Source organism: Myotis yumanensis, unplaced genomic scaffold (genome assembly GCF_028538775.1).
Source record: "Myotis yumanensis isolate MYYU_CA2020_CCGP unplaced genomic scaffold, mMyoYum1.0.hap1 SCAF_8, whole genome shotgun sequence".
Lineage (NCBI taxonomy): Eukaryota > Metazoa > Chordata > Mammalia > Chiroptera > Vespertilionidae > Myotis > Myotis yumanensis.
In genome coordinates, this window is record NW_027223759.1 from 86275246 (window position 1) to 86301179 (window position 25934).

Here is a 25934-nt window from a genome sequence, read left to right on the forward strand (position 1 = left end):
GCCTAGAACAGTGATTCCCAAAGTGGGCACTACCGCCCCCTGGTGGGCGCTGCAGCGATCCAGGGGGGCGGTGATGGCCACAGGTGCATTTGTTTTAACTTTTTTTGTATTACCTTTCTATTCTGAGTTCAATAAATAGTTTCCTAATTTCAAACTTCAATGTTTCTAATTTACACCTTTCTTTACTATATTTTACAAAAAAGGTAGAAACATTAATACATATATCTTTCTGTTTAATTGCTATTAAAATTTAAAAAAAATTAATTTCCAGGAGGCGCTGAGTAATATTTTTTCTGGAAAGGGGGCGGTAGGCCAAATAAGTTTGGGAACCACTGGCCTAGAACCTAGAATCAGAGCCTGTCCCACAGTGTTCACTACACGCCGCTCACTCCTGGGCTGCTATGGAGGTTCCCTGTGGTCCAGCCTGTGCCCCAGCTCTTCAGGGCAGAGTGAGCTGTGCTTTTCCCACATGCCTTGGCCTAGTGTAGTGAAGAAAGCAGATTCCTAACACATACCTGCTGAATGGAAGAGTTTTTAAAAAACAAAAATTATCTAGAAGATATTTCTATGTAAGGCCAGTTAACAATGAGTTACTGTTAGACTTCTTTGCAACTCAGACCACTAATGTATCCACCCAGTCAAGTCTAGAATACAACTGTAAGTCCAAGGGAAAGACAACAATAGAGTTAATGATGTGCACATGTTTAACAATCTACAAGGAGCTTTGATGCCTTATAAAAATCCTTCGAGGTAGATAGAACAGGGTCTCCTGTTTTACAAATAAAAAGCCAGGGTTCAGAAAGCTTGCTCATTAGCTAGTATAAATTCAAATGGGACTATTGTAACTTCAGAATGTCAAATGCAATCCCCATGGTAAGCACAATGAAAACAGCTATAGAATACACACAGAAGGAAACAGGAATTAAAATATTTCAGTACAAAAAGCAAACAAACACAAAAGACAGTAATACAGAAAAGGAGGGAAGTAAAAGCGTTATGGTATATAGAAAACAAATACCAAATGCTAGAAGTCTCTCCTCCTTTATCAGTAGTTACTGTAAATATAAATGGATTAAACTCTCCAGTCAAAGGACAGAGATTGGTAGAGTGGACAGAAGAACATGATTCAACTATATCCTATCCACAAAAAAATTCACATTAGATCCAGAGAATAAATAGGTTGAAAGTGAAAGGATGGAAAAGATATTCCATGCAAACAGTAACCAAGAGCACAGGGTAGCTACACTAATATCAGATAAAATAGACTTTAAGTCAAAAAAGGTTACAAGAGACAAAGAAGGAAATTATATATTAACAAAAGATCAATACTGCAAAAACATAACAATTACAAACATTTATGCATCTAATAACGTAATATCAAATATATAAAGTAAAAACTGACAGACCTGAAGGGAGAAACAGTTTTACAACAATAGTTTGAGACTTCAATAACCTATTCTTAATAATGGAAAGAACTCAAAAAAAGAAAATAAGAAAAAGAAAATTAAAAAAAGGCCCGAACAACACAATAAGCCAACTAGATCTAACAAGCACACAGAGCATTCTACCAAACAACAGAATACACACTCTTTTCCAATGCACATGGAGTATTCTCCAGGATAGACTATATGTTAAGAAACAAATTAGATCCCAAGAGATTTTTTTTTTGAGAGAAAACATTGACTTGTTGTCCCATTTATTTATGCATTCATTGGTTAATTCTTGTATGTACCCTGATTGGAGACTGAACTCACAACCTTGGTATATCGGGACAGTACACTAACCAACTGAGCTGCTGGGCCAGGGCCTCAACAGATTTTAAAAGATAAATATCATTCAAAGTATCGTCTCTGGTCACAATGAATGAAGCTAGAAATCAATAACAAAAAGAAAACTATAAGAAAAAATCCCTAAATCTGTAGAAATTGAACACACTTTTAAACCACCAATGGGTCAAAGAAGAAATCACAAAGGAAATTAGAAAATACCTTGAAACCAATGAAATGAAAACACAACATATCAACACTTATGAGATGCACTGAAAGCAGCGCAAAGAGGGATATTTACAACAGTAAATGCTTATATTAAAAAAGAAAGATCCCTTAACATTAACATAATTTTAAATTTTAAGGAATTAGAAAAAGAATAAACTAAACCCCAAGCTAGTAGAATGAAGAAAATACTAAAGATTAGAGCAGAGATAAATGAAACAAAAACAGAGACATATCAATGAAACCAAAAGTTGATTCATTCAACAACAAAAAAAACAACAAAACTGACAAACCTTTAGCTAAGCTGACTTAAAAAAAAGACTCAAATTACTAAAATCAGAAATGAATGTGTATACATTATTACTGATTCTAAAGAAATCAAAAATATTACAAGAGAATACTATAAACAATAGTACACCAACAAATTAAGATAACTAGATGAAATGGATAATTTCCTAGAAACACAAAACCTACCAAGACAGAATCATGAAGAGAAAGACTAAACAGGCCTATAATTAGTAAGGACACTAAAGTGTAATAAGAAATCTCCTGAGAAAGAAAAGATCAGATAGCTTTACTTCAAATGTTCTACAAAAACATTTAGAGAACTAATACAATCCTTCTCAAGTATTTCCAGAAAACTAAAAAGAACACTTTCAAACTCATGCTATGAAGTTAACATTTGTCCTGATACCAAAGCCAGATAAAGACATTACAAGAATATGAACAGTTATGAACACTGACGCAAAAATCTTCAAGAAAAGGCTAACAAACAGTATTTGATAGCATATTAAAAAGGTTATATAACATAACTGAGGATAAATTCCTGAAATGCAAGAATAGTTCAACATATGAAAATTGATCAATATTACATACACATCACATTAACAGAATGAAGGAAAAAAAAACAACCCCACAGTTATCTCAATTGATGCAGAAAAAAATTGGACAGAATTCAATACATTTTCATGATGAAAATACTCAACTAGGAATAGAAGGAAACTACCTCAACATATCCAAAGCTGTATATGAAAAGCCCACAGCGAAAATTATGCTCAATGGTAAAGACAAAGCCTTTTTTCTAATATTACGAACAAGGCAAGGATGCCTGCTTTTACCAATTCTACTCAATATAGAACTATAAGTTCCAGCCAGAGCAATTAGGCAGGAAAATAAATGAAAGGCATCTACATTATAAAGGAAAAATAAAATTATCTTTGTTTACAGATGATCTTATATGTAGAAAATCCATAAGATTCTACAAAAAAAGTTAAGAGTAATAAATTCAGCAATGTAACAGGATACAAAAACCAATGACCAAAAACCAGTTGCATTTCTTTACACTAACGATGAAGAGAAAATTAAGAAAACATCTCCATTTCTAAAAACATCTACACTAATAAAATACAAACATGCAAATTGACCGTACCTTTGCTACGCCTGAAGCCACGCCCACCAGCCAATCAGAGTGGCTATATGCAAATTAACCCAACCAAGATGGCGGCCAGCAGCCACGGAGCTGGAGCAAGCAGGAAGCTTCGTTGCCCCAATGATGGAGGAAGCCAAGCTTCCAGGCTCTGAGCTCCACTCAAAGCAATAACGTTTCAATTATATAAGCTAAATAAACCCCAGATACCTGCTTTTAGCCGGCTGTGGCCACGGAGCTGGAGCGAGCAGGAGGCTTCCCTCCTGCCTGCCCTGGCTGGCTTTGAGCTCCTCTCAAGGCTACTAAGTTTCAATTATAGAAGGTTAATAAATCCCAGAATAAAAAAGAAAAAAAAGGAGAGGCTGGGAGGTTCCATCACCGGGGGGCTTGGCCAGCCTGAAAACAGCCATCAGCCCCTCAACCAGGCTGGCCAAACCTCCATGGGGTGAGGGTCCCCACTGAGGGGGGGCTAGACCAGCCTGCAAACAGCCATCAGCCCTTCACCCAGGCTGGCCAGGCACCCCAGTGGGACCCCCACCCTGTTCTGGGACACCCTTCAGGGCAAACCAGCTGGCCCCCACCCATGCACCAGGCCTCTATCCTATATAATAAAAGGGTAATATGCAAACTGACCCTAACAGCAGAACAACTGGGAATGACTGGTCACTATGACACACACTGACCACCAGGGAGCAGACCCTCAATGCAGGAGCTGCCCCCTGGTGGTCAGTGTGCTCCCACAGCGGGAGCTCTGCTCAGCCACAAGCCAGGCTGATGGCTGCCAGTACAGCGGTGGTGGTGGGAGCCTCTCCCGCCTCCTCAGCAGCACTAAGAATGTCCAACTGCAGCTTAGTCCTGCTCCCCACTGGCAAGTGGACATCCCCCGAGGGCTGCCGGGCTGCCAGAGGGATTCTGACTGCCAGCTTGGGCCTGATTCCCCAGGGAGCGGGCCTAAGCCAGCAGGTGGACATCTTCTGAGGGGTCCCAGACTGCAAGAGGGCATAGGCTGGGCTGAGGGACCCCCGCTGAGTGCACAAATTTTTGTGCACCGGGCCTCTAGTAAGAAATAAAATACTATAACTAAAACTACGAAGTGAAAGACTTGTAAAATGAAAACTGTAATATGTTGCTAAAAATAATTAAACACACATAAATAAAAAAGACACCCAATACGCATAGAATGAAAGACAATTGTTATGATGCCAATATGACCCCCAAAAGCTATCTAAAGTCAATAAAATCTCTCTCAAAATCCCACTGAGGTTTTTACAGAAATGAAAAATCAACCATAAATTCATACGGAATCTTAATAGATACCAAAGCCAAATTATCTAGAAAAAGAATAAAGCTGAAGGACTCATGCTTCAGTTTCAAAACTTACCACAAAGCTACAGTAATAAAAACACACTGTGGGTGGCAAGGAGAACAAAGATGGGGGCGTAGGTAAAGAGGGGTCCTCGCTGCCTCTCACAAAAACAGCAGAATTACAACTAGAATGAAGTACAAACATCATTCGGAACCACCTGAAATCTGGCTGAAAGGAAGTCCTACAACTAAAGAAGAAGAATGTACATGGAGATTGGTTGGAGGGGTGGAGGCATGGAATTGGATGATTCAACACCCACATGTGGCGTGTTTTTATTTTATTTTTATTTATTTTTTGTTATTATTATCACTATTATTATTATCTTAAATCCTCACCTGAAGATACTTTTTCCATTGACTTTTAGAGAAAATGGAAGGGACAGGGAGAGACAGAGAAATAGCAATTGGTTGCCTCCCTCATGGCCCCAACCAAGGCTGGGAGTCAGAAACCGAGGTATGTGCCCTTGACTGGAATCAAACCTGGAAGGCTGAGGCTCTATCCCCTGAGCCAAACCAGCTAGGGTTGTGGCGTGTTTTCAATTGGGAGGGATGTCTCTGCTGTGAAGACCTCCCATGAGAATCAAGGGCTCCTAACCTCATACCAGAACACTGTCTGGGGTTCCAGAGCTGGGAAAAGAAGTCCCGTAACTTCAGGCTGTAAAAACCAGCGGTTACTGTGGCTGACACGGAGGGTGCTGGAGACCCAGGCAGTCCCTCTTAAAAGTGCTGGAGCACCGAATTACTAGGGATTTGATCCTTCTGGGATCCAGCACTGGGGCCATGGTTCAGGGGGATTCAGGGACATACGGAGAGGAACTGGATAGTCTGTCACTGGAGCAAGAACTCAGGGGCGGTGTTCTCCCACACAGGGTGCTCACAAGGGTCATTGTTCCTATGCTGAGACCATTGCTCCTTTGCAGAGATGCCTGCAGCCATATCTGAGTTTCCATCAGTGTGACTCACACTGTCCCCTCTGCCCTGGTGATTCCCTGAGACCCTGCCCCACCCAATTTGCAGACCCACCCAAGCTGTTTACAGCAGCTTTTCCATATGAACGGCCTGACCTGGCTCAGGCTTCACACTTTTCTAAAATCTCTCAAGCAGCAGCCGGCATCAGCATGCCCCATACTTATCAATAAGAGGCCCAAGACCCGGCACTAGCAGCAGCCTGCCTTGCTTCACAGCCTGGCCTCTCCTGGGCACTTCCTAGCCCAGTGATGGCGAACCTATGTCACCTCTGACACGCGAACTCATTTTTTTGGTTGATTTTTCTTTGTTAAATGGCATTTAATTATATAAAATAAATATCAAAAATATAAGTCTTTGTTTTACTATGGTTGCAAATATCAAAAAATTTCTATATGTGACACAGCACCAGAGTTAAGTTAGGGTTTTTCAAAATGCTGACACGCCGAGCTCAAAAGGTTTGCCATCACTGTCCTAGCCCAATACAAGTAGCAGTCATCTGCAGATCTCTCTGTAGCTCCTGCCGGGTCACCTGGGCAGTGGCTGACTTTGCACTTCCCAGGAGGTCCCAGAGCCAGTGCACCCAGTGGACAGCTTCTCACCATCCCAGATCACAACTCTATGCATCCACAAGCGACACAGTTAAGGGGCAGACTCAGGGAGCACGAAAGCCAAACTGAAGCAAGCCCTGCTCCACAGGGGTGTCTCCTGCACAGCAGCTCTCCCACTGTAGTTGCAGCTGCTCCTCACAGCTAATTGGCCCCACAGTCAATTCCTCCCAGTTATGCCAACAGCAATCAAGGCTCAACTAACAACAAGACTACGCACACCACACAGGGGTGCACCTAAAGTGTCCGGAGCTCAGGTCACTGGGGAGTCCGTCACTGAGACCTACAGGACACCTACTACATACATAAAAGGCCACTCCACCAACTCCAGGAGACATAGCAGCTCTACCTAATACATAGAAACAAACATAGGGAAGCAGCCAAAATGTGGATACGAAGAAACATGTTGCAGATGGAAAAACAGAAGAAATCTCCAGAAAAAGACCTAAATGAGACGGAAGCAAGCAAACTACTGGATGTAGACTTCAAAACAATGGTTATAAAGTTGCTCAATAATCTTAATGAGGATGTCAAAGACCTAAAAAAGGGCCAGTGAGAAATAAGGATACATTAACTCAGTGGTTGGCAAACTCATTAGTCAACAGAGCCAAATATCAAGAGTACTTCTTCAAAATAGACTCGCCCAGGCTGAAAACCGACTTCTGCACATGGGCCACAAAGTTTCAATCACACTGTACGTACATGCCGCACGTGGTATTTTGTGGAAGAGCCACACTCAAGGGGCCAAAGAGCCGCACGTGGCTTGCGAGCTGCAGTTTGCCGACCACTGCATTAACTGAAATGAAGAATATTTAAAGCCAATCAAAAGTAGAGGATACTGAGAATCAAATCAGCGATTTGGAATATGAGGAAGGAAAAAACACCAAATCAGAAGTGAAAAATGAATCCAAAAATATGAAAATAGTGTAAGGAGCCTCTGGGAACGTCAAGCATACCAACATTCGCATTATGGGGGTGCCAGAAGGACAAGAGAGAGAGAAAGGTACTGAAAACTTATTTGAAGAAACAATGACAGAAAACTCCCCTACCTGGTGAAAGAAATAGACTTACAAGTCCAGGAAGCACAGTGAGTCCCAAACAAGAGGAACCCAAAGAGGCCCACACCCAGACACATCAAAATTAAAATGCCAAGAGCAAAAGACAAAGAGAGAATCTTAAAAGCAGCAAGAGAAAAGTAGTTAGTTACTTGCAAGGGAGCGCCCGTAAGACTGTCAACTGATTTCTCAACAGAAACTTTGCAGGCCAGAAGGGGTGGCAAGAAATATTCAAAGTGATGAATAGCTAAGACCTGCAACCAAGAATACTCCACCCAGCAAAGCTCACATTTAGAAATGAAGGTCAGATAAAGAGCTTAATGACAAGAAAAAGCTAAAGGAGTTCATCACCACCAATAAGTATTACATGAAATGTAGAAGGGTATTCTTTAAGAGGAAGGAGAAGAAAGAAAAAAGATAAAAAATATGAATAAAATGGCAATAAATACATATCTATCAACAAGTGTATCTACAAATCAAAATAAATAAATAAGAAATCTAATTAACAAAATAAAGTGATGAATAAAATAGAACCAGAGTTATGGAAACATGGAACAGACTACAAATCTCAAAGGGAAAGGGGCAGAGGGGAGTGGGAAGTGATTAAAGAAAAAACTTATATATATATGCATTACCTATGGACACAGACAACAGGGTGGTGAAGGCCTAAGGCGGAGTGGGAACCAGGGGAAGGGGGGCAATGTGGGGATAAAAGGGGTACATCTGAAATACTCTCAACAATAAAGATTTTTTTAAAACCCCCACACAGTGTGCTGTCATAAAGACAGACATATAGACCAATGGAATAAAACAGAGAGCCCAGAAGTAAACCCTCACATATGTTGTCAAATGATTTTTGACAAGGGTGCCAAGACCATTCAATGAAAAGAGGGTAGTCTTTTCAATAAATAGTATCAAGAAAACTGAGTATCTACAAGCAAAAGAATGAAGTTGGACCCTTACCTAACACCTATGCAAAAATTAACTCAAAATGGATCAGAGACCTGTGTGTAAGAGCTAAAATTTTAAAACTCTTAGAAGAAAACATAGGGAAAAAGCTTCACAACACTGGATTTGGAATGGTTTCTTGGATATGACACCAAAAGAATAGCAACAAAAAAAATTTTAAAAAATTGAACTTCATGAAAATTTAAAATTTTGTGCATAAACAGACAAGGAATTAATACCCAGACTTAAAGAGAACTTCTAAAACTTAACAGTAACAAAATCCAAACAATCCAATTTAAAAAAGGGAAAGGACTTGAATAGACATTTCTCAAAGACAGACAAGTGGCCAACAAGCATATAAGAAGATTCTCAACTCACCAATCATTAAGAACATTCAAATCAAAACAGCAATGAGATACCACCTTGCCCCAGTTGTTAGGATGGCTACTTATCAGAACGAGAAAATAACAAGTGTTAGCAAGGATGTAGATAAATTGGAACCCTTTACACTTTGGTTGGCGTGTAAAATGGCGTAGCCACCGTGGAAAACAGTTTGGCAATTATCATATGACCCGGTAATTCTAGTCCTGGATATACACCCAAAAGAACTGAAAGTAGGGACTCGAAGAGATGTTTGTACACCCATGTTCATAGCAGTGTTCTTCACAATAGCCGAGGGTGTAAACAACTCAAGTGTGCATCCCAAATATGTGCAACAAATGGAGTATATTATTCAGCCTTAAGAAGGAAATTCTGACACGTGCTACAACATCGCCAGTCACAAAAAACACAGACACTGCCTGATCCCACTTACATGAGGCACCTGAGGAGCCAGTTCATAGCGACGGAGAGTAGAATAGTGGTTTCCCGGGGGAGGGGGGGGGGGGGCGATGGGGAGTCATTGCTTAACGGGGAGAGCTTCAGTTTTACAAGGTGAAGAGTTCTGAAGACGGATGGTAGTGACGGTTGTACAGCAATATGAATGCACTTAGTGGCAGTGAATCGTACACTTGAAATGGTTAAGAAAGAAAGTTTAGCTGCGGGTGGGAAGGCCTGGCTCCTGGTCAGGACCTGGGCTCCAGACCCAAGGCCTCCATTGAGAGGGGGCAGCAGCAGGGCTGGCTGCAGGGCAGGGATGAGAAGACACCTGTCACTCTCAGCTCCTCATTAGAAGGGTCACGTGAGATGACTGCACAGCTCCCTCATTAGGAAAGTAAAAAGTGCAGACAAAACTGAGCTCTGACTACGTGAATTATGGATGAATTGTCTATTTTATAAATCAAACTCCCTTTGTCTTCTAGGCCTTCACTGCGGCTAGGAACCACCTAAAGGCCCCTGCTGGAGGCAAGAAGAGGGGAGGGGACTCCCAGTCCTTCCAGATGGGGGTCAGGAAAGGGATCAGTGAGGAGGCTGTGGGAGCAGAGGGGAAAGGGGAAGCTGCAATGGAATCGGGAGCAGCAGTCCCCAACCCCTCACCACACCTGATGCACACATCTCCCAACCTCGATGCTCACTTCTGTCTGCAAGGAGAGTGGTTCTCACCCAGGGGCCGTTTTGTCCTCCAGGGGATATCTGGCTGTGTGCAGAGACTTTAGTGAGTCACAACTGAGGGGCGAGGTGTGCTACGGGAATCTATAGGGGGCAGCCAGGGACCCTAAATCCCCTGCAACACATAGGACCTCCCCCCTCCCCCCCGGCACACACACACAGAGTGGCCTGAAGTGTCAACAGTACTGAGGGCCCACAGGCTGTGCTCTGGAAAGGCGGGCAGAGGCAGCTTTGCTGGGAACTCTGGGAAAGCAGGACTCCTGCTGTGATGCCCCCACTGTGTGGAAGGAGCAGCGCAGGGCGTCACCTGCTGACTCCTCCTTTCCTCAGGAGCAAGGTCAGGCTCTGCTAGCTTCCTGCTCTTCTAATCGCACCGCTGCCAGGCCCCGCCCCCCAGGCAGTCCTGGAGCAGCTCGGGCCCTTCCCCACGGAGATGACCACCAAGGCACTCGCCTCCCACCCTGCCTCTCCTGCCAGAGCTTGGGTTTCTACCTGCTCTCAGTAGCAGGTTCATTAGGTCTGAGTTTATTTTTAAACCAATAAGCACTCTAGCCAATAGTCCTTTTTCCTATTTTCTGCCTGATTCTAAGCTACTCTTAAAGGAAACATGAGCGGCAGCACAGGGTGTTGAAATCTTGGCTTCGGGAGTTAAGACCCCTGAATGCTCTTGGGCAGGTTAAACGCGGGGTAACTGTCCTTAGCCACAGGGATGCTGTCCTGAGTAAATGAGTCAACACCACCAAGTGCAGAGAATGTGTCTGGGGCCTGGCGGGCACGTGGTGAGTCGGCCGTCAGTACCGTGGATGCCCCGAGAACCCAGTTCCGACCCAGCAAGCTGCTCACCCAGCAGGCAAATCTCAGCGTTTCTGTGAAAGAAGACAAGCTGGTTTCTAACAAAGTCACCTTCCCTTTGGGAATAAACAGTTACTACAGACCCCGCTGTAACTTGCCGTGACTTCGCTATCTAGTTGGTCACTTTTATCTTTAGGAAAATGCTTTCGGAGAAATGAGGCCCAACTACAACACACACGATGAGGAAGCCCGTGGGGTCCAGCGAGTTCTGACCTGCTGGCAGGGCCCCGGGTGCGCCTCAGCCATGTAACAGGATACATACCTTGCTCCCCGTGAGCTGTGCGAGGTGAGGTTTCAGCTCTTCTCCGATTACGGAATAAATTGCCACCAAGCAGAACACACTGGCCTTCCGCACACTACTTTCAGTGTTGTCATAACCCTACAGAGTCGGAGGGGAACACAGAAAGGAAACGAGGTCAAAGATTCGTTTCACCGTCAATATCTCAACATTTCCACAAGTGCCCTCAGAGCTCAACCTTGGACTTGTCAAAACAACCAGGGTGTAACTCAGCTCTGCACCTGATCCGGAGAGCTTCCCGGAGGCTGGGGGCTGCAGCCGACCTGCCCCGCCCGGGCCACTGCAGGGAACTGCCACAGCAGTCCCCAAGCCTCGAGGGAGACAGAACAAGGAGGAGGCGAAGGGGGACAATAACTTGCTTCTTTCTACTTTCCGGTGGTAAAACAAGTTTCATGTGTGAAAACCCTTTAAAGAAATGAGAACTGCACACTCTCGAGCCCGGACATCAGTTAGCACCGGCTAGAGCTGGACCTCAACCTACCGTCGCCTCATCCACACCCTACCCCACCTCACCCCCGGAAGGGACCTGCCTGCTGTTCCCCACACAGACTCCAGGACTTCCCAGCCACTGTCGTCCCCCCTGCCTGGCGTAACCCAGGCCCCGTGCTCAGCAAACAGCAGCACCACACGTGGCTCTGATTTCTCTCTCCCCTGCCCCAGGGAACTCTCTCTCCAGGACCCCACGCGACACCGCCTCCCGGGTGAGCCCTTCTCTCCTTGCTTCCTGCCAGGAACCGCCACTCTGTTCCCAGCTGTCAGCTCGCACCTCCCTGGGTCGATGCAGGCTGACGGCCCCTGAGGTGATGCCTATCAGTGGAGACCATCTTCCCCCAGAGCCTATCTAACTCCATGTCTCATGCTCAGGAGGGTTTCAATCCACATTTGCTGGGTCAGTGAGAGCAAGGACCACTGTCTGATTTCCCACTCCATGGCCCACCTGCCCAGGGCGGGGCCCACAGATGTGCAATAAGGGTTTGTTGAAGGAATGAACAACAACAAAAATGATCCAAATATGTTTACAGTAAACAGAGTTCATTCTCCAGCCCAGTTCCAGGCTGCCAGGACACCTCCTTGCTGCACTCCGGGGAGGGTAGACTGGGAGCCGAGAGAAAAGACGTGAGGCAGCCACACCACACAGCTTCCCAGGTTCTAAAAACAGGTCACCTCCCGACTTTCCCTACCTGCCCCGCTTTAAGCGAGCAAGGGAAGCCAGGCCCCGCGCCCAGCCCACAGGCACCGCGCCAGCCCACCTGCAGCAGGCCGGGGATGATGTCAGCCAGCAGCTGCAGCAGGGACTCCCTGGCGATCCTCTCGACGACCTTGGTCTGCATCTTGATGGCAGCTAGGTTGATGGGATAGTCGGCCGTCTGGATGATGGGGCAGAGCACTTTGATGCACTGCTCCGGGTGGATGGAGCTGGCCAGAGTGGACGCAGCTTCCTCGGCGGCTCTCACCACCTGAAACACAGGTCCCCCCCAAGCGTGAGCGCCACAGCCAGGAGCAGCCAGAACAGTGCTCCTAATTCCAGAGCCGAGCGACATACTTCGCTCAATGCTGCCGTCACTGCCTCGGGCCAATGTTGTTCCAGAAGTTTGAAGGGTAATTTCCCAAGGGTATGGAGGCCCTGGGAAGGCGGGTACACTGGATTTTGGCAAAAACCTTAGGAAAGTGGTTCTCCGAGTGCAGCCTGCCCCACCCCTCCACCACAGCAGCAGCCGTGACCTCCTTAGGAGGGCCACCTCCCCAGGCCCCAGACCTGCGGCCTCAGACCGTGAGCTGGGGCCGCAGCTGTGTCAAGCACTCGGACATTCTTAGGTGCAGGGACATTTGAGAGTCTGCCCGAGGAGCTCGGACCCGAGAAGAGAAACGCTCCCCGCGTCTGTGGGCCCCACAGCAGGAATAACGAGAGAAATGGAAGGAAGTCGGAGTGGCCACAGCACACGGGTTCCAGCTGCAGGGAGGGTCCCGAGCAGCCCTGGGAAAGCTGCTCGTCCGGCTCACACGCTCACCTCACCGCAGAGGAGCAGCTGACCTCTGAAGGGCCCTGGCGCACCGGGACACACGAAGGGCCACAGGCACCGTCATAGGGGAAGCTGAGTGCAAAGCCCAGAGAACAGGACGGGCAGGGGCTTGGGCTCAGAGAGCTGGAAGCAAACCCCAGCCCATCATTCACACGGGCGAACCCCACCTCCTGGTCCGTAAAAACAGGCCATGTGAGGAGGGATGGAGATATCTGGCCAGTCAGTAAATGACAGTAACTACTATTGATAAAAAGGAGTACATACATAAATTATATGCAAAAACACCAAACCGTAAAGAGGTATGCATTTCCTTACAAACACAGTGAAAATCCAGCACATTTATCCTCTGGCCAGCCCGCCCTGTCCCTCTATCAGAACCACTCCACAGTCCCCAGCAAGGCGGGCCTGCCCTGCTCCTGTCTGCCGGAGGATTTGTTCTGTTTAAAGAAGGTGAATTCTCAAAGTCACATTTCTTTCTTGTTGGGGACCCTTTGGGCTTTCCCTGAGAGGACCAGATATCTCCTTCAGGCATGACTAAAGGGCAAGTGTCTCCTTAAATAAGATCACCCGCTCACCCCACCATCACCTGGTCAGCATGCTCATGGACACAAAGCATACACCTAGGATTATGCATTAATCCCTTAAAGAGCCAAATGGAGACCCAGGTTAGCAGGGTTCAAGGGCAAATACTGTGTGCGTGTGAGGACACAGGTGTGAAGAGCATCCAAGACTTGTCTGTGCTTCCTATACACGTAAAAGGTCAGGCTTGGCCGCGAAGCACAGCGGAGAAGTGATTTTAAGAGTCATGTCCGACCCTCAAAAAGCTCATACGATTCTAAAGATTTTCACAGCCCCAGCAATTTTTTTCTCACCACCCTTCTCCCTGCCTTCCAGCTGTGCTCAGTGTGTGCACCCATTCAGTCCTGTGTGTCAGGGGCTAGCTCAGAGCTCAGAGCTCAGACCAGAGGTGCAGACAGTGGGCCCCGGCCTTGCCCTCAGGGTGCTGGCAGGTGGGGTGGTCCATACAGAGGGCAGCGAGGATGCAAAGGCCCAGGAAATGGCGGCCGAGGCCAGGGAAGCGGGTGGGGCCAGATGGTGGGAATCTGCTACCTGAGGAGCTTCTTGCAGTTGGCCAGGCCTGGGCAGAAGGGTGGTGAGGGACGGGAAGCAGGAGGACTGTAGCAGGATGCTCCAGTGTTCTGCAGGAATTCTTCCAGCTCCAGGGCTCCCGGCCCTACAGAGCCAGCTCCGCCTGCCTCTCTCCTGCACAGCAAGCCAGTGATGTGAGTTGGCCACAGCAGACCGGGCTTGCATGCACCTCAAAATCAGTGGGCGGGCTTCCCTGTCAGCAAGTATTAGCTGAGTCACATCCACGGGGCGCCACGTTAGTTTACGGACACATGGAAATGAGAGTATTTAAAAGAAACCCGAGGTGAGTTTTTCTTGACAACTCAATCTCCTGCGGAGTGCAGCTTTCCCTACACAGATGCCTCAAAGTAGAGTGCTGTCTGGCCCTGGTGTGCACATGACCTTTACCCCTTTACCCCACACGAAGGCAGAGTCCAGGTTTGCGTGGGCACATTCTCAACCTCAGAGAGCAGCACCACACACAAACCTCCGCTCGACCCTCTGGCGAGGAACTTCATTGGTCTGAGCCACAATTTTTAAAAACTCTAAAAGGAGGATTTAAACATGCAGACTACCCTGGCTGGGTAGCTTAGGACATTGTTCCGATAGCCCAAGAGTGCAGGTCTGATCCCAGTCAAGGCACATACAAGAATCAACCAATGACTGCATAAACAAGCAGAACAGCACACCGATGTCTCTCTCGCTCTCAAACCAATAAAAGCCCTGCTGTCACTGTTCCTTGGGTGAAGAGAGTATACGAGTGACCACCCCTAGGAAACACGTGAAGGTACTAGCAGGCCTTGCTGAAGGGACACAGCGGCCAGCTGGAGCTGGGGCTGCCAGAGTGCAGAGCTGTCCAGAGGATGCCTCCTGCCTGGCTACTGCCCACATCGAGTGGGTCTGCCCACTCCAAAAATCCCTCTAACACACTACCCTGGTGACCATGTCGACGCCCTTCAATCAGCATGGCGGGCCAATGAGGCCTGGCTTTGGCTGGTCCTTCTAGCTGAACTTCCCACTGTGCCCTGGTGATGCCGAGCTGAGGGCCTGCCCTGCACAGGCCCGGCCGGCCAAACCTCAGTGCCCACGTCTAGCCCCTGTACATTCCCTGAATGTGGATCATGTCTGCCCTTCACCTGGCTAGGCCTAGCCACCCCTAGGACCCACTCGCTTTAGCAGAACTGCAGGAAGCTCTGTGTGCACACTGCATGCCGCACCTAGACATCCGCTGGGCGTCTCTGCCACCTCACTCCCTGCACCTAGACATCTGCTCAGCGTCTCTGCCACCTGCCTAGCAGCTCCGGGAGGGCCAGCACGCACCTCAGCCACTGTGCTCTCCCGCACGTCCAGCACAGGCCATGTCCACTGTACATCAGGGACATTATAAACGTCTGTCAAACTAACTTTCCCCTCGTGCATGTAGTTGTAAATACTCACAACTGGCAGTCGCCCCTCGGCATGCCTCGCTGACCTGCATCCACATGCTCCAGCTAAGGAGTGGCCCAGCCATTAAAAGAGGAGGCAAGATGCCTACCAATGACCAACATGAGCCTCAGGAAAGCCCTGCACCAGAGTGCCCCCTTCCAGGTGACATACTGGAAAGGATGACACAGATCTGTTCTTCGGCAAAGACTTCCGTTCAGGTGAGCTTCCCCCTACAATGCTGTCTAAGAGGGCAGCATGTCCTGGAAGAGCTCCATCATGCGGTGCGTGATCGGAGATGAAGTGCTCTTCCTCCTCGGCTAGTGCTCTTCTTCCTGCTGAGCTGGGTGGCTTAGGACATCACCTTAGGACAAGCACAAGCACCCTGACAGGCTAGCCAGAAAGGAAACTGAGGAAACGGTGGGTCTTAGCTCTTAAACTTGGAAAAAACAAAAGGATCAGGAGACTCTGAATGATTTCATAGATAAATCCAAGTTGGAAAACAGTAAGGAGCCCTAGCTGGTGTGGTTCAGTGGACAGAGCATCAGCCTAAAATGAAGTCCCTTGTTCGATTCCAAGTCAACAGAAGATGGGAAGCAGCCGTGGGTGGGAAGGTGTAGGCTTTAGGGACAGACTGGGATTCAGACTCAGCAGTGGCCCTAACAGTCACAACAGGAGCAAACTAACCCTCCCTGGGCGCCTCCCAGGAGTCTCCGGGCACAGAGGCAGGAAGCAGCGGCCAGGTGCACATGAGACCTGCCGCAGGCTCCTCCTCCCCGCCAGGCTCTCCTTGCTCACTGTCATCAGGTGTGGTGAGCTGCTGCGGACACGGAAGGCTTCAGATCTATGGAACTCACACACGAACCAGAGGAGACCTCCCTTCTACAAAACTCCACAGCACGAAGCAGCTGATCCCATGCACCTAACACAGGGAGGCTTCTAGAATTCCCGAGAGCAGAATGCAGCCGCTGCTCCTCCAGGTGGGCGTGGTGGCACTCCCTCGCGCTGTGGTCGGACCCCAGGACAGCTCTTCCTGCCAAGGCAGGTCGGTGCTCCTGGCTTCGCCGCACATGCCAAACCCCGGCTTTGGCAAGCTGCTTCAGTCAGGGTGAACTTTAGGTTTTGCCCTGAGTTCTATGTAACATAAGAAGCAAAGATTAGCAATGTAAGCACATGAAGAGCAAAAGCAAACATGGGCAACAGAAGGAAGGGAGGGCAGACTGTTTAGTAGATTAGATGTCAGGAGGAGGCAAGGATTTAGAAAGGGGGGTGGGCGTATGCATGAGAGACAGCAGACTAAAGAGACTTTTGGATCATAATCCACCTTGAAGCTATCACAATTATTCCAATTCTGGTGATTTTGCTAGTCTGGTTAGAAACATAGAAATTCTTCCTTTTCAAAGTTAGTGAAATAATATTGTCTAGCAAGGAAAAGCATAATTTCCTTATCTAACTTTTTAAAAAAATGAGATCATTACTCAGAATACTAGACAATGTTTGCTTAAAGATAAGGTTTCTTTTGGAGCAAAGAACTTGTCAAAATTTGAATTGCATGTTTTAATAAGTTTGATCTGGCCCTGTCACAGACACATCAGAATAACAGGCTCAATAAAAACATAAATATATAGATAGATAGATAGATAGCAAACGTCCAGAATCAAGGTCCTCTTCCCAGTGGTTACTCCCAGCTTAGCTCTGCATCACTTGGGAGCCAGGGAAAAGGTTGGTGCCACCTCCCAGGAAAAGCTGGAAAGACCTTATAAAAAAGGCTTGACAAGCGTTTTAGGCAAATTATGTTTTTGGTAAAAGAGAGGCTCTGCTAAAAATTCTGGGGTTTAAGGTGCAGCGTCCACACAGCCTGGACCCCGCACACGAGTCCTCACTTCACCAGCTCCGTCCAGTGGAGGAGGTGCAGCGTCCACACAGCCTGGACCCCGCACACGAGTCCTCACTTCACCAGCTCCGTCCAGTGGAGGAGGTGCAGCGTCTACACGGCCTGGACCCCGCACACGAGTCCTCACTTCACCAGCTCCGTCCAGTGGAGGAGGTGCAGCGTCTACACGGCCTGGACCCCGCACATGAGTGCTCACTTCACCAGCTCCGTCCAGTGGAGGAGGTGCAGCGTCCACACAGCCTGGACCCAGCACATGAGTCCTCACTTCACCAGCTCCGTCCAGTGGAGGAGGTGCAGCGTCCACACAGCCTGGACCCCGCACACGAGTCCTCACTTCACCAGCTCCGTCCAGTGGAGGAGGTGCAGCGTCTACACGGCCTGGACCCCGCACATGAGTGCTCACTTCACCAGCTCCGTCCAGTGGAGGAGGTGCAGCATCCACACAGCCTGGACCCAGCACATGAGTCCTCACTTCACCAGCTCTGTCCAGTGGGAGGAGGGAGGAAAGCAAAGCTCCCAGTTCAAAGTGTGGAGATCTGAGTTGGGACCTGGTTCTGTCGTCTGGTGATCTTGGGAAAATTTATTTTACTTTCTAGGCCTCAGTTCCCTCATCAGTAAAATAAGGGGGAGAATCAGAAGAATTTCTACATTATTTTTGAGTTTCAAAACCCTCTCTTCTACCCCTACTGGTTTATACTCCCCCTAGAGACACACACCCAGAACATTTTAGGAGGCAGACTCTGAATGAGATGGTCTCTACCACCAGCCATCACATCCTCGCTTGGAAAAGCAGACTCCGGGCGCAGTCTACCGCTTTCCAGTGAGTGCGGCCTCTCAGGTGGGGCCTTACTATGCCTTACCCCCAAGAGGCTGACTAGAGAGGTTTCTGGTTTCATCTTTTCGTTAGAAAGTATTAACTTACAAAGGAAATGGGCTTCTGGCCACACCTCAGGATTGGGCCATGAAAAACTGGAGGTTCATAACTATAAAGTTTTAGGTGTGTTCCTCAACAGCCAGTCCCATCAGCTGGAGGCTGGATGAGAACCGGCACTCCTCCAGCCGCCCCCTGGGCTAACGGGGAAGCAACACCATGGTCGGTCGGAGACATAAAGTAGTTTCCCAGTTCACGCCCTGCACTGTCCTCAGAGCCACTGACTGACTGACCGACCGACCGACCGACCGACCGACTGTGACTGCTTTCACGAGGGGCGCCCGAGCCGCGCCCAGCACAGGGTGTGTTGAAGACGCGGCTGGACAGTGGTTTTCGTTGCTCTTTGGAGCAGCACCTCACTCACTAAGCTGCCTTCTGACACTCCACCCTGTTCTCCGGCTCTGGGGTTTGTCCAAAGGACTGCGTGAAGCAGAAGCCCTAGTCCCCAGAAAGTTCTCCTTCATTTTTAAAGTAATATTGGTCAAACTTTGTTTTTTGTTTTAATTCCTTAAGTCATAAAGCATTACATTAACTAGAAATTATTTAAAACTTAAAAATAAAACCCCTGGAAATTTAACAGTGGCTGCTTTATATTTACATAAGACTCGAACGTCCCCACACAAGCCACACCACCTGGGGCTGCGCTCCCACACGCCACACATCACGCGCCAACACGTCAGCGCGGGACGTAAGGCGATGGTGATGCTGCCTCTGCTGACAGGCCAGTGTAATCAGAATGTACTAATGACCAAGCCGTCTCCATTACAGATGATCTGTAAGAAACTGAGCGGGTACTTCTTTTACGTTTATTTGCAAGACACAAGGACTGGGAGCAACAAGCATCCTTATACTTAATGTGCATAAAACGATGAGTAATTAGCACATCGACTATTCACCACGTAGCAAGCCTCCTGAGGACGGGCTGTCCGACAGCAGCTTAGGAGCGATCTGCATGCAGCAGGCACTGGAAGCACATCTCCATGTCACTGTCTTTCCTTCTCACACAGTCACGCTCGCGCTCACGCTCACGTGGGCGCACAGAGCAGCTGGGAATGAACTGCGGAGCTGGAGGTGCAGAGGCTAGACCCAAAACAAGGCTTCCTGCCTCCATTCAGACCTCACACTACCCCGGAACCTCGTTCACTGCATGAGTTCTCTTATGAAATCCTCTTAATCAAGGAAGGTGAGACTCTGTACACCTCCCCACAAACAGATGACAAACTGAGATGGAAAGAGTTAGTAGTTTTCTTTCAAAACAGAAAATGGCTTGAGCTTTTAAAAGGCCACTGTCAAAAGCCTTAGCCCTTTCAAAGTGTTTGCTAAAAGCTAACACTACTGTAACCATAGTAACTTCACTAAGGGGCCCTGAGATGCTAGAGCAGGGGTGGGCAAACTTTTTGACTGGAGGGCCACAGTGGGTTCTTAAACTGGACCGGAGGGCCGGAACAAAAGCATGGATGGAGTGTTTGTGTGAACTAATATAAATTCAAAGTAAACATCATTACATAAAAGGGTACGGTCTTTTTTTTTTGTTTTATTCATTTCAAACGGGCTGGATCCGGCCCGTGGGCCGTAGTTTGCCCACGGCTGTGCTAGAGCATGTTTTATTTACTGAGAAGGTAAAAAACGAGGACATGGAGAATGAGAGAGATTTACTTATTCAACTAGGAAACATGAAAACATGCCGAAGCTGGCAAGCACTACCCTTTAAAATAAAAACTTGAAACTGGCATCGCAACCCTCTGTCTTGGCTACTGTGGAATGTGTCAGCTCAGGATGCAGATGCCTGAGGTAGCCTCCATGCCTGGTACATTTTCAATATTTAAAAAACAGGTTTGCATGCACAACTCCTTTTAAAAGACTCCAAGAAAACAGACCATAGCTCCTAAGATGACACACCACCTTATACCAGCCTTGCCTCATTCATCTTCTATAGGCTTTTATAATAATGTCAATTTATAGAAACAGCATTTCAAAAAGTTGCCCTTCACTGCTACAGTCCCACAGACGGAATACCAGTGTGCACCATGGCGTGGCCACCACCGCAGCGGGCAAGGGAAGACATGGGTGCGAGGTGTGCCCTGTGCCAGCCTCTCGGCCTAGTGCTCTTCACCACCCGCCGAAACCCGGGTCCTGTCTAGGAATCCAAACCTCAAGAGAGGGAAGCCCCGGGATGGCACACTCTAAAGTACTGGTTAGACAGGAACGCAGACTCTGCCTCCCTGGCTGGTGTAATAACTGGGTCTAGAGACACTTAGATCCTTTTCAATAAATGTCCAAATAATGTCTGAATAAGTGTCTGCAATGATGAGAAAGTATGACCAGAGTAATACTGTGTGCAGGATCATATGCCAGGACGATGGCCACAACACAAATTATTTTGCCCTAAAAAACAAAAACAAGGAACAGAGACAGATTGGTTAAAATAAGAGCAAGACTAGAAGAATTGTGAAGGAAAAGGAAAAGAAAAACAAAAACAAAAACCTACATATATAGGTGCCCAAGTTAGGAGCTTCTGGCAAAGCGAGAGCCACACTTTTCACTGTTTACAGAGGGCAGTGCATGGGGGAGGCTGCCAGCAGCATCAGCGACAGGTGCGGACACCCTTGGGCTGTAGGAATTTCAAGGCAACTGAGGGCCCTAAATTGACTTTGAACAGTAGGTTTTCCTGCCTTTGTCCCTGAGGCAATTTAAAGGACTTCACACCTAAGAACTTCTCTCCTAAATTTCTCACTTTGCAGGGAAAAAATAGCGAGATCTCTCAAGAAAACAGTACACAGCAAATGGATTACTTAATTCTGTTTACTTGTACTTCTGAGGGCCCAGTCAGTCTCAAAGTTGAAGATCAGGATGCCCACTTTAAAGACGGACCTTTTCAAAGGGGCAGCCAGCAAGTGCCACACATTGCAGATGGCTCAGTTTCACCTCAACGCCACATTCTACAAATGTCCTCCCCAGTGAAACACCTGATGTCATATATGCAGAAGAACACCAATTTTATTTTGCTTTTTTTGTTCATGTATTCTCATTAAGAAGAAGCTATTGTACTAAAAAAAGAGAAAAAAAAAACAGGAAAAGAGGAAAAAAGTCAGCACAAGTCAGTTGCCTCTTAAAACAGACACATACCTGGTTTGTATCTTGGTTCTGCCAGGAGTCGCCATGCATTAGCTGGCACATTACGGCACCTCCTGTGACCCTCTTCCCTCACCCGGGAATAATTTTGTTGACTATATTAGTTCATCTGGTCCTCAGATTTAAAAAAAAATCCTCACCCAAGGCTATGTTTATTTATTTTAGAGAGAGAAACATTGATCAGTTGCTTCCCATACACACCCCAACTGGGGATTGAACCTGCAATGGAGGCACGTGTCCTGACCAGAAATCGAACCTGCAACCTTTTGGTGTATGGGACAATGCTCCAATCAACCGACCCACCCGACCAGGGCTGGTCCTCACATTTTTAAAATGAGTTATTTAAGTCTAAAGTATTTTGTTCAAACATGAGTGATTATCATCATCACGCAATCAAGCAAGATTTCGAAAGCCTAAGTTACTGGTGTGCAAACACAAGCATCACTGAAGATTAAAAGTGGCGGCAGAGTAAGTGGATACTGCACAGACATGCTCCCAGAAACAAACTGCAATTACAACTGAAATACAGAAAAACTTCCTGAATAATCAACGGAAGACTGCTGGAGAGAACTCTGACACCCGAGGACGGAAAGTGGAGACCACATAGAGACTGGTAGGAGGGGTGGAGGCACCAAAGGGCTGGCCGGGCGCCCACAGACAGCAACTGAGTTCTGAGAGGTATCTCAGCTGTGGGGGTTGCCACTGAGAACTCTGGGATCTAATCCCCGAGCTGGGCCCCCCAGCAGAGAACACTAGGACTGAGGAAGGTACACACATAACATCTGGCTGTGAAAAGCAGTGGGTGCTGTCTGCCAGAGAGTAACAGCTGAAAATTCAGACATCCTCTTAAAGGGCCCATGCACAAAATTCCCTGTGGAGCCACCCACCTTGCGCTCTGGCAGAGGGAGGGTGAAGTGGACTGGAGCTATGAGGGCAGAAGCCAGGACTGGGGACTCGGGAGATGGAGCTCAGAAGGCAGACACTTTGTTTCCTGGGCTGAGTTATTCCCTCACATAGCAGAGGACATCTTTCCCACATAGACATCTGCCTTGCCTGGGGGGAAGACAGTTGACACATCCTCTTGAAAAGAACCTTGCCCTGAGGCCACTTAAGAGATTAAAAATAACAATTAGCCTCCAGGCAGTAGCAACCACCCCACCCTGTTGAAAAAACTCTCCGCACACCAGAGGAGATTGGGGGGGGGGCAGGAGACAGATTTAAAGTTGGAATCCTATTAGTCCAGCAGTTCTCAACCTGTGGCTTGTGACCCCCTTGGGGGTCGAATGACCCTTTCACAGGGGTCGCCTAAGACCATTGGAAAACACATATATAATTACATATTGTTTACAGTAGCAAAATTACAGTTATGAAGTAGCAACGAAAATAATTTTATGGTTGGGGGTCACCACAACATGAGGAACTATATTAAAGGGTCACAGCATTAGGAAGGTTGAGAACCACTGTACTAGTCTGTAGGCAGAGGCAGTCTCTGGGGGCTTTGAGTCTTTGCCTGATCTAATTAGTCAGAAACAGCCTTTAACACTGTCTGCACTAGAGATTGAGAGGTGTAGGAGGATCTACCCAATACATAGTCACAAAGCCAAACAGAAAGCCAAAATGAGGAGACAAAGAAACAACCCCCAAATGAAAGAACTAGAGAATTGTCCAGAAGAAGAGATAAATGAAGCAGAGATAAGAAATTTATATGGGGGAAAAACCAAGATGGCGGCATAGGTAAACACCGGAGTTTGCTGCCTCGCACAACCACTTCAAAAATACAACTAAAAGACGGAATGGACATCACCCAGAACCACAGGAAGGCTGGCTGAGTGGAAATTCTACAACTAGAAGGAAAGAGAAAAGCATACCGAGACTCAGAGGAGGTGTGGTGCGGAAGTAAAATACTAAGGTGCGGAGGTGCATGCGGGCTGGCAGCTGAGGGCGCGGTTGTAGTTTTCAATCGGGAGGGAGTCTCAGGCTCTGAGCTCCAGTTCCGGGCAAGTCTCTGGGGACCCAGACTCATACGGGAGAAGCGGGACTGTCTGACATCGGTCGGAACTCGAGGGCAGCTTTCTCTCCGAGGTACTTGCAGCAATTGCTGGGACACTGAGAAGCGGGGCCTCTGAAGGCAGGACTGAAAGCAGCCATAACTGCTCGCTCCGCCCGCCCTGTTGATCCCCTGGGACCCGCCCTGCCCAAGCCTTGCACGGAGGCATTTGCTGGATAGCCTCAGGCAGAGGCTAGATTAGCACCTCCCTAGAGATCCAGGACAGAAGTTCTCCCACTGCAGACACAGCTGATTCTCACAGCCAACTGGCCTGGAGGTCAAATCCCTCCCAGTGTTACCTACAACAATCAAAGTTTAACTACAACAAGACTGTGCACAAAGACCACAAGGGGGTGCACCAAGATTGTCCTCCTCAGGTAATTGGGGAGGCTGAACCACTGGGCCCTAGAGGACACTTAGCACAGAAAACCACTATATCAACACAAGGAAGCATAAAAAATGCGGAGACAAAGAAACAGGACACAAATGACAGAAATGGAGGAAAGAAAACTGCTGGATATAGAGTTCAAAACCACACTTTTAAGGTTTTTCAAGAACTGTCTAGAAGCCACCGATAAATTTAGTAAGACCCTCGAAAAGACTGGTAAGACCGCCGATAAATGTAGTGAGATCCTCAAGAAATCTAGTGAGACCCTTGATGTTGTGATAAAGGACCAACTAGAAATTAAGCATACACTGACTGAAATAAAGAATACTATACAGACTCCCAACAGCAGACCAGAGGATCGCAAGAATCAAGTCAAAGATTTGAAATACGAAGAAGCAAAAAACACCCAACTGGAAAAGCAAAATGAAAAAAGAATCCAAAAATATGAAGATAGTGTAAGGAGCCTCTGGGACAGCTTCAAGCGTACCAACATCTGAATTATAGGGATGCCAGAAGAAGAGAGAAAGCAAGATATTGAAAACCTATTTGAAGAAATAATGACAGAAAACTTCCCCTACCTGGTGAAAGAAATAGACTTACAAGTCCAGGAAGCGCAGAGAACCCCAAACAAAAGGAATCCAAAGATGTGTCACACCAAGACACATCATAAATAAAATGCCAAGAGCAAAAGACAAAGAGAGAATCTTAAAAGCAGCAAGAGAAAAACAGTTAGTTACCTACAAGGGAGTATCCATACAACTGTCAGCTGATTTCTCAACAGAAACTTTGCAGGCCAGAAGGGAGTGGCAAGAAATATTCAAAGTGATGAATGCCAAGAACCTACAACCAAGATTACTTTATCCAGCAAAGCTATCATTCAGAATTGAAGGTCAGATAAAGAGCTTCACAGATAAGGAAAAGCTAAAGGAGTTCATCACCACCAAACCAGTATTATATGAAATGCTGAAAGGTATCCTTTAAGAAGAGCAAGAAGAAGGAAAAGGTAAAGATACAAATTATGAACAACAAATACACATCTATCAACAAGTGAATCTAAAAATCAAGGGAATAAATAATCTGATGAACAGAATGAACTGGTGATTATAATAGAATCAGGGGCATAGAAAGGGAATGGACTGACTATTCTTGGGGGGGAAAGAGGTATGGGGGATGCGGGAAGAGACTGGACAAAAATCGCGCACCTATGAATGAGGACAGTGGGTGGGGAGTGAGGGCGGAGGGTGAGATGGGAACTGGGTGGAGGGGAGTTGTGGGGGGGAAAAAGAGGAACCAATGTAATAATCTGAACAATAAAGATTTAATAAAAAAAAAGAAATTTATCTGAAACAGAGTTCAGAGTAATGGTGGTAAAGATGCTTAACAGCATGAAAAAGATACAGTAACAATGAAAAAAGAATGGTCTGAGATAAAGAATGACATACACAAATAAAGAACATATTGGAAAGAACACACAGCAGATTAGGAGAAGCTGAGAATCGAATCAGTGAATTAGAAGACAGACTTGAAAATATCACTCAATCAGAAAACTAAAAAGAAAAAAACAATTAAGAAATAGGAGGACAGCTTAAGGGAGCTGTGAGACAATGTGAAACATAACAATATTAGAATAGCAGGTGTGCCAGAAGAGGCAGAAAGGGAGAAAGGCTGAGAGAAGGTGTTTGAATAAATAATGGCAGAAAACTTCCCTAACCTGGTAAAGGAATAAGTCACACAAGTTCAGGAGGCACAGAGAACCACAAACAAGAAGAACCCAAACAGGCTCACGCCCAGACACATCATAATTAAAATGCCAAAAATTAAAGACAAAGAGAGAATCTTAAAGGCAGAAAGAGAAAACAAAACTCTTACCTACAAAGGAGTTCCCATAAGATTGACACCTGATTTCTCATCAGA

General features: G+C 46.9%; 1 protein-coding gene across 2 annotated transcripts in view; it reads right to left on the reverse strand.

The window, feature by feature from the left end:
- The window catches only part of CLASP1 (cytoplasmic linker associated protein 1), a 270250-nt gene that overhangs the window by 2767 nt on the left and 241549 nt on the right, over window positions 1-25934 (reverse strand). For both annotated transcript variants that reach the window (XM_070423157.1, XM_070423156.1), the window contains 2 exons: window positions 12308-12514; window positions 11022-11138 (listed from right to left, as the gene is read on the reverse strand). In XM_070423157.1, coding sequence (XP_070279258.1) covers window positions 11022-11138; window positions 12308-12514 — 324 coding nt within the window. The remainder of the gene's footprint in view (window positions 1-11021; window positions 11139-12307; window positions 12515-25934) is intronic.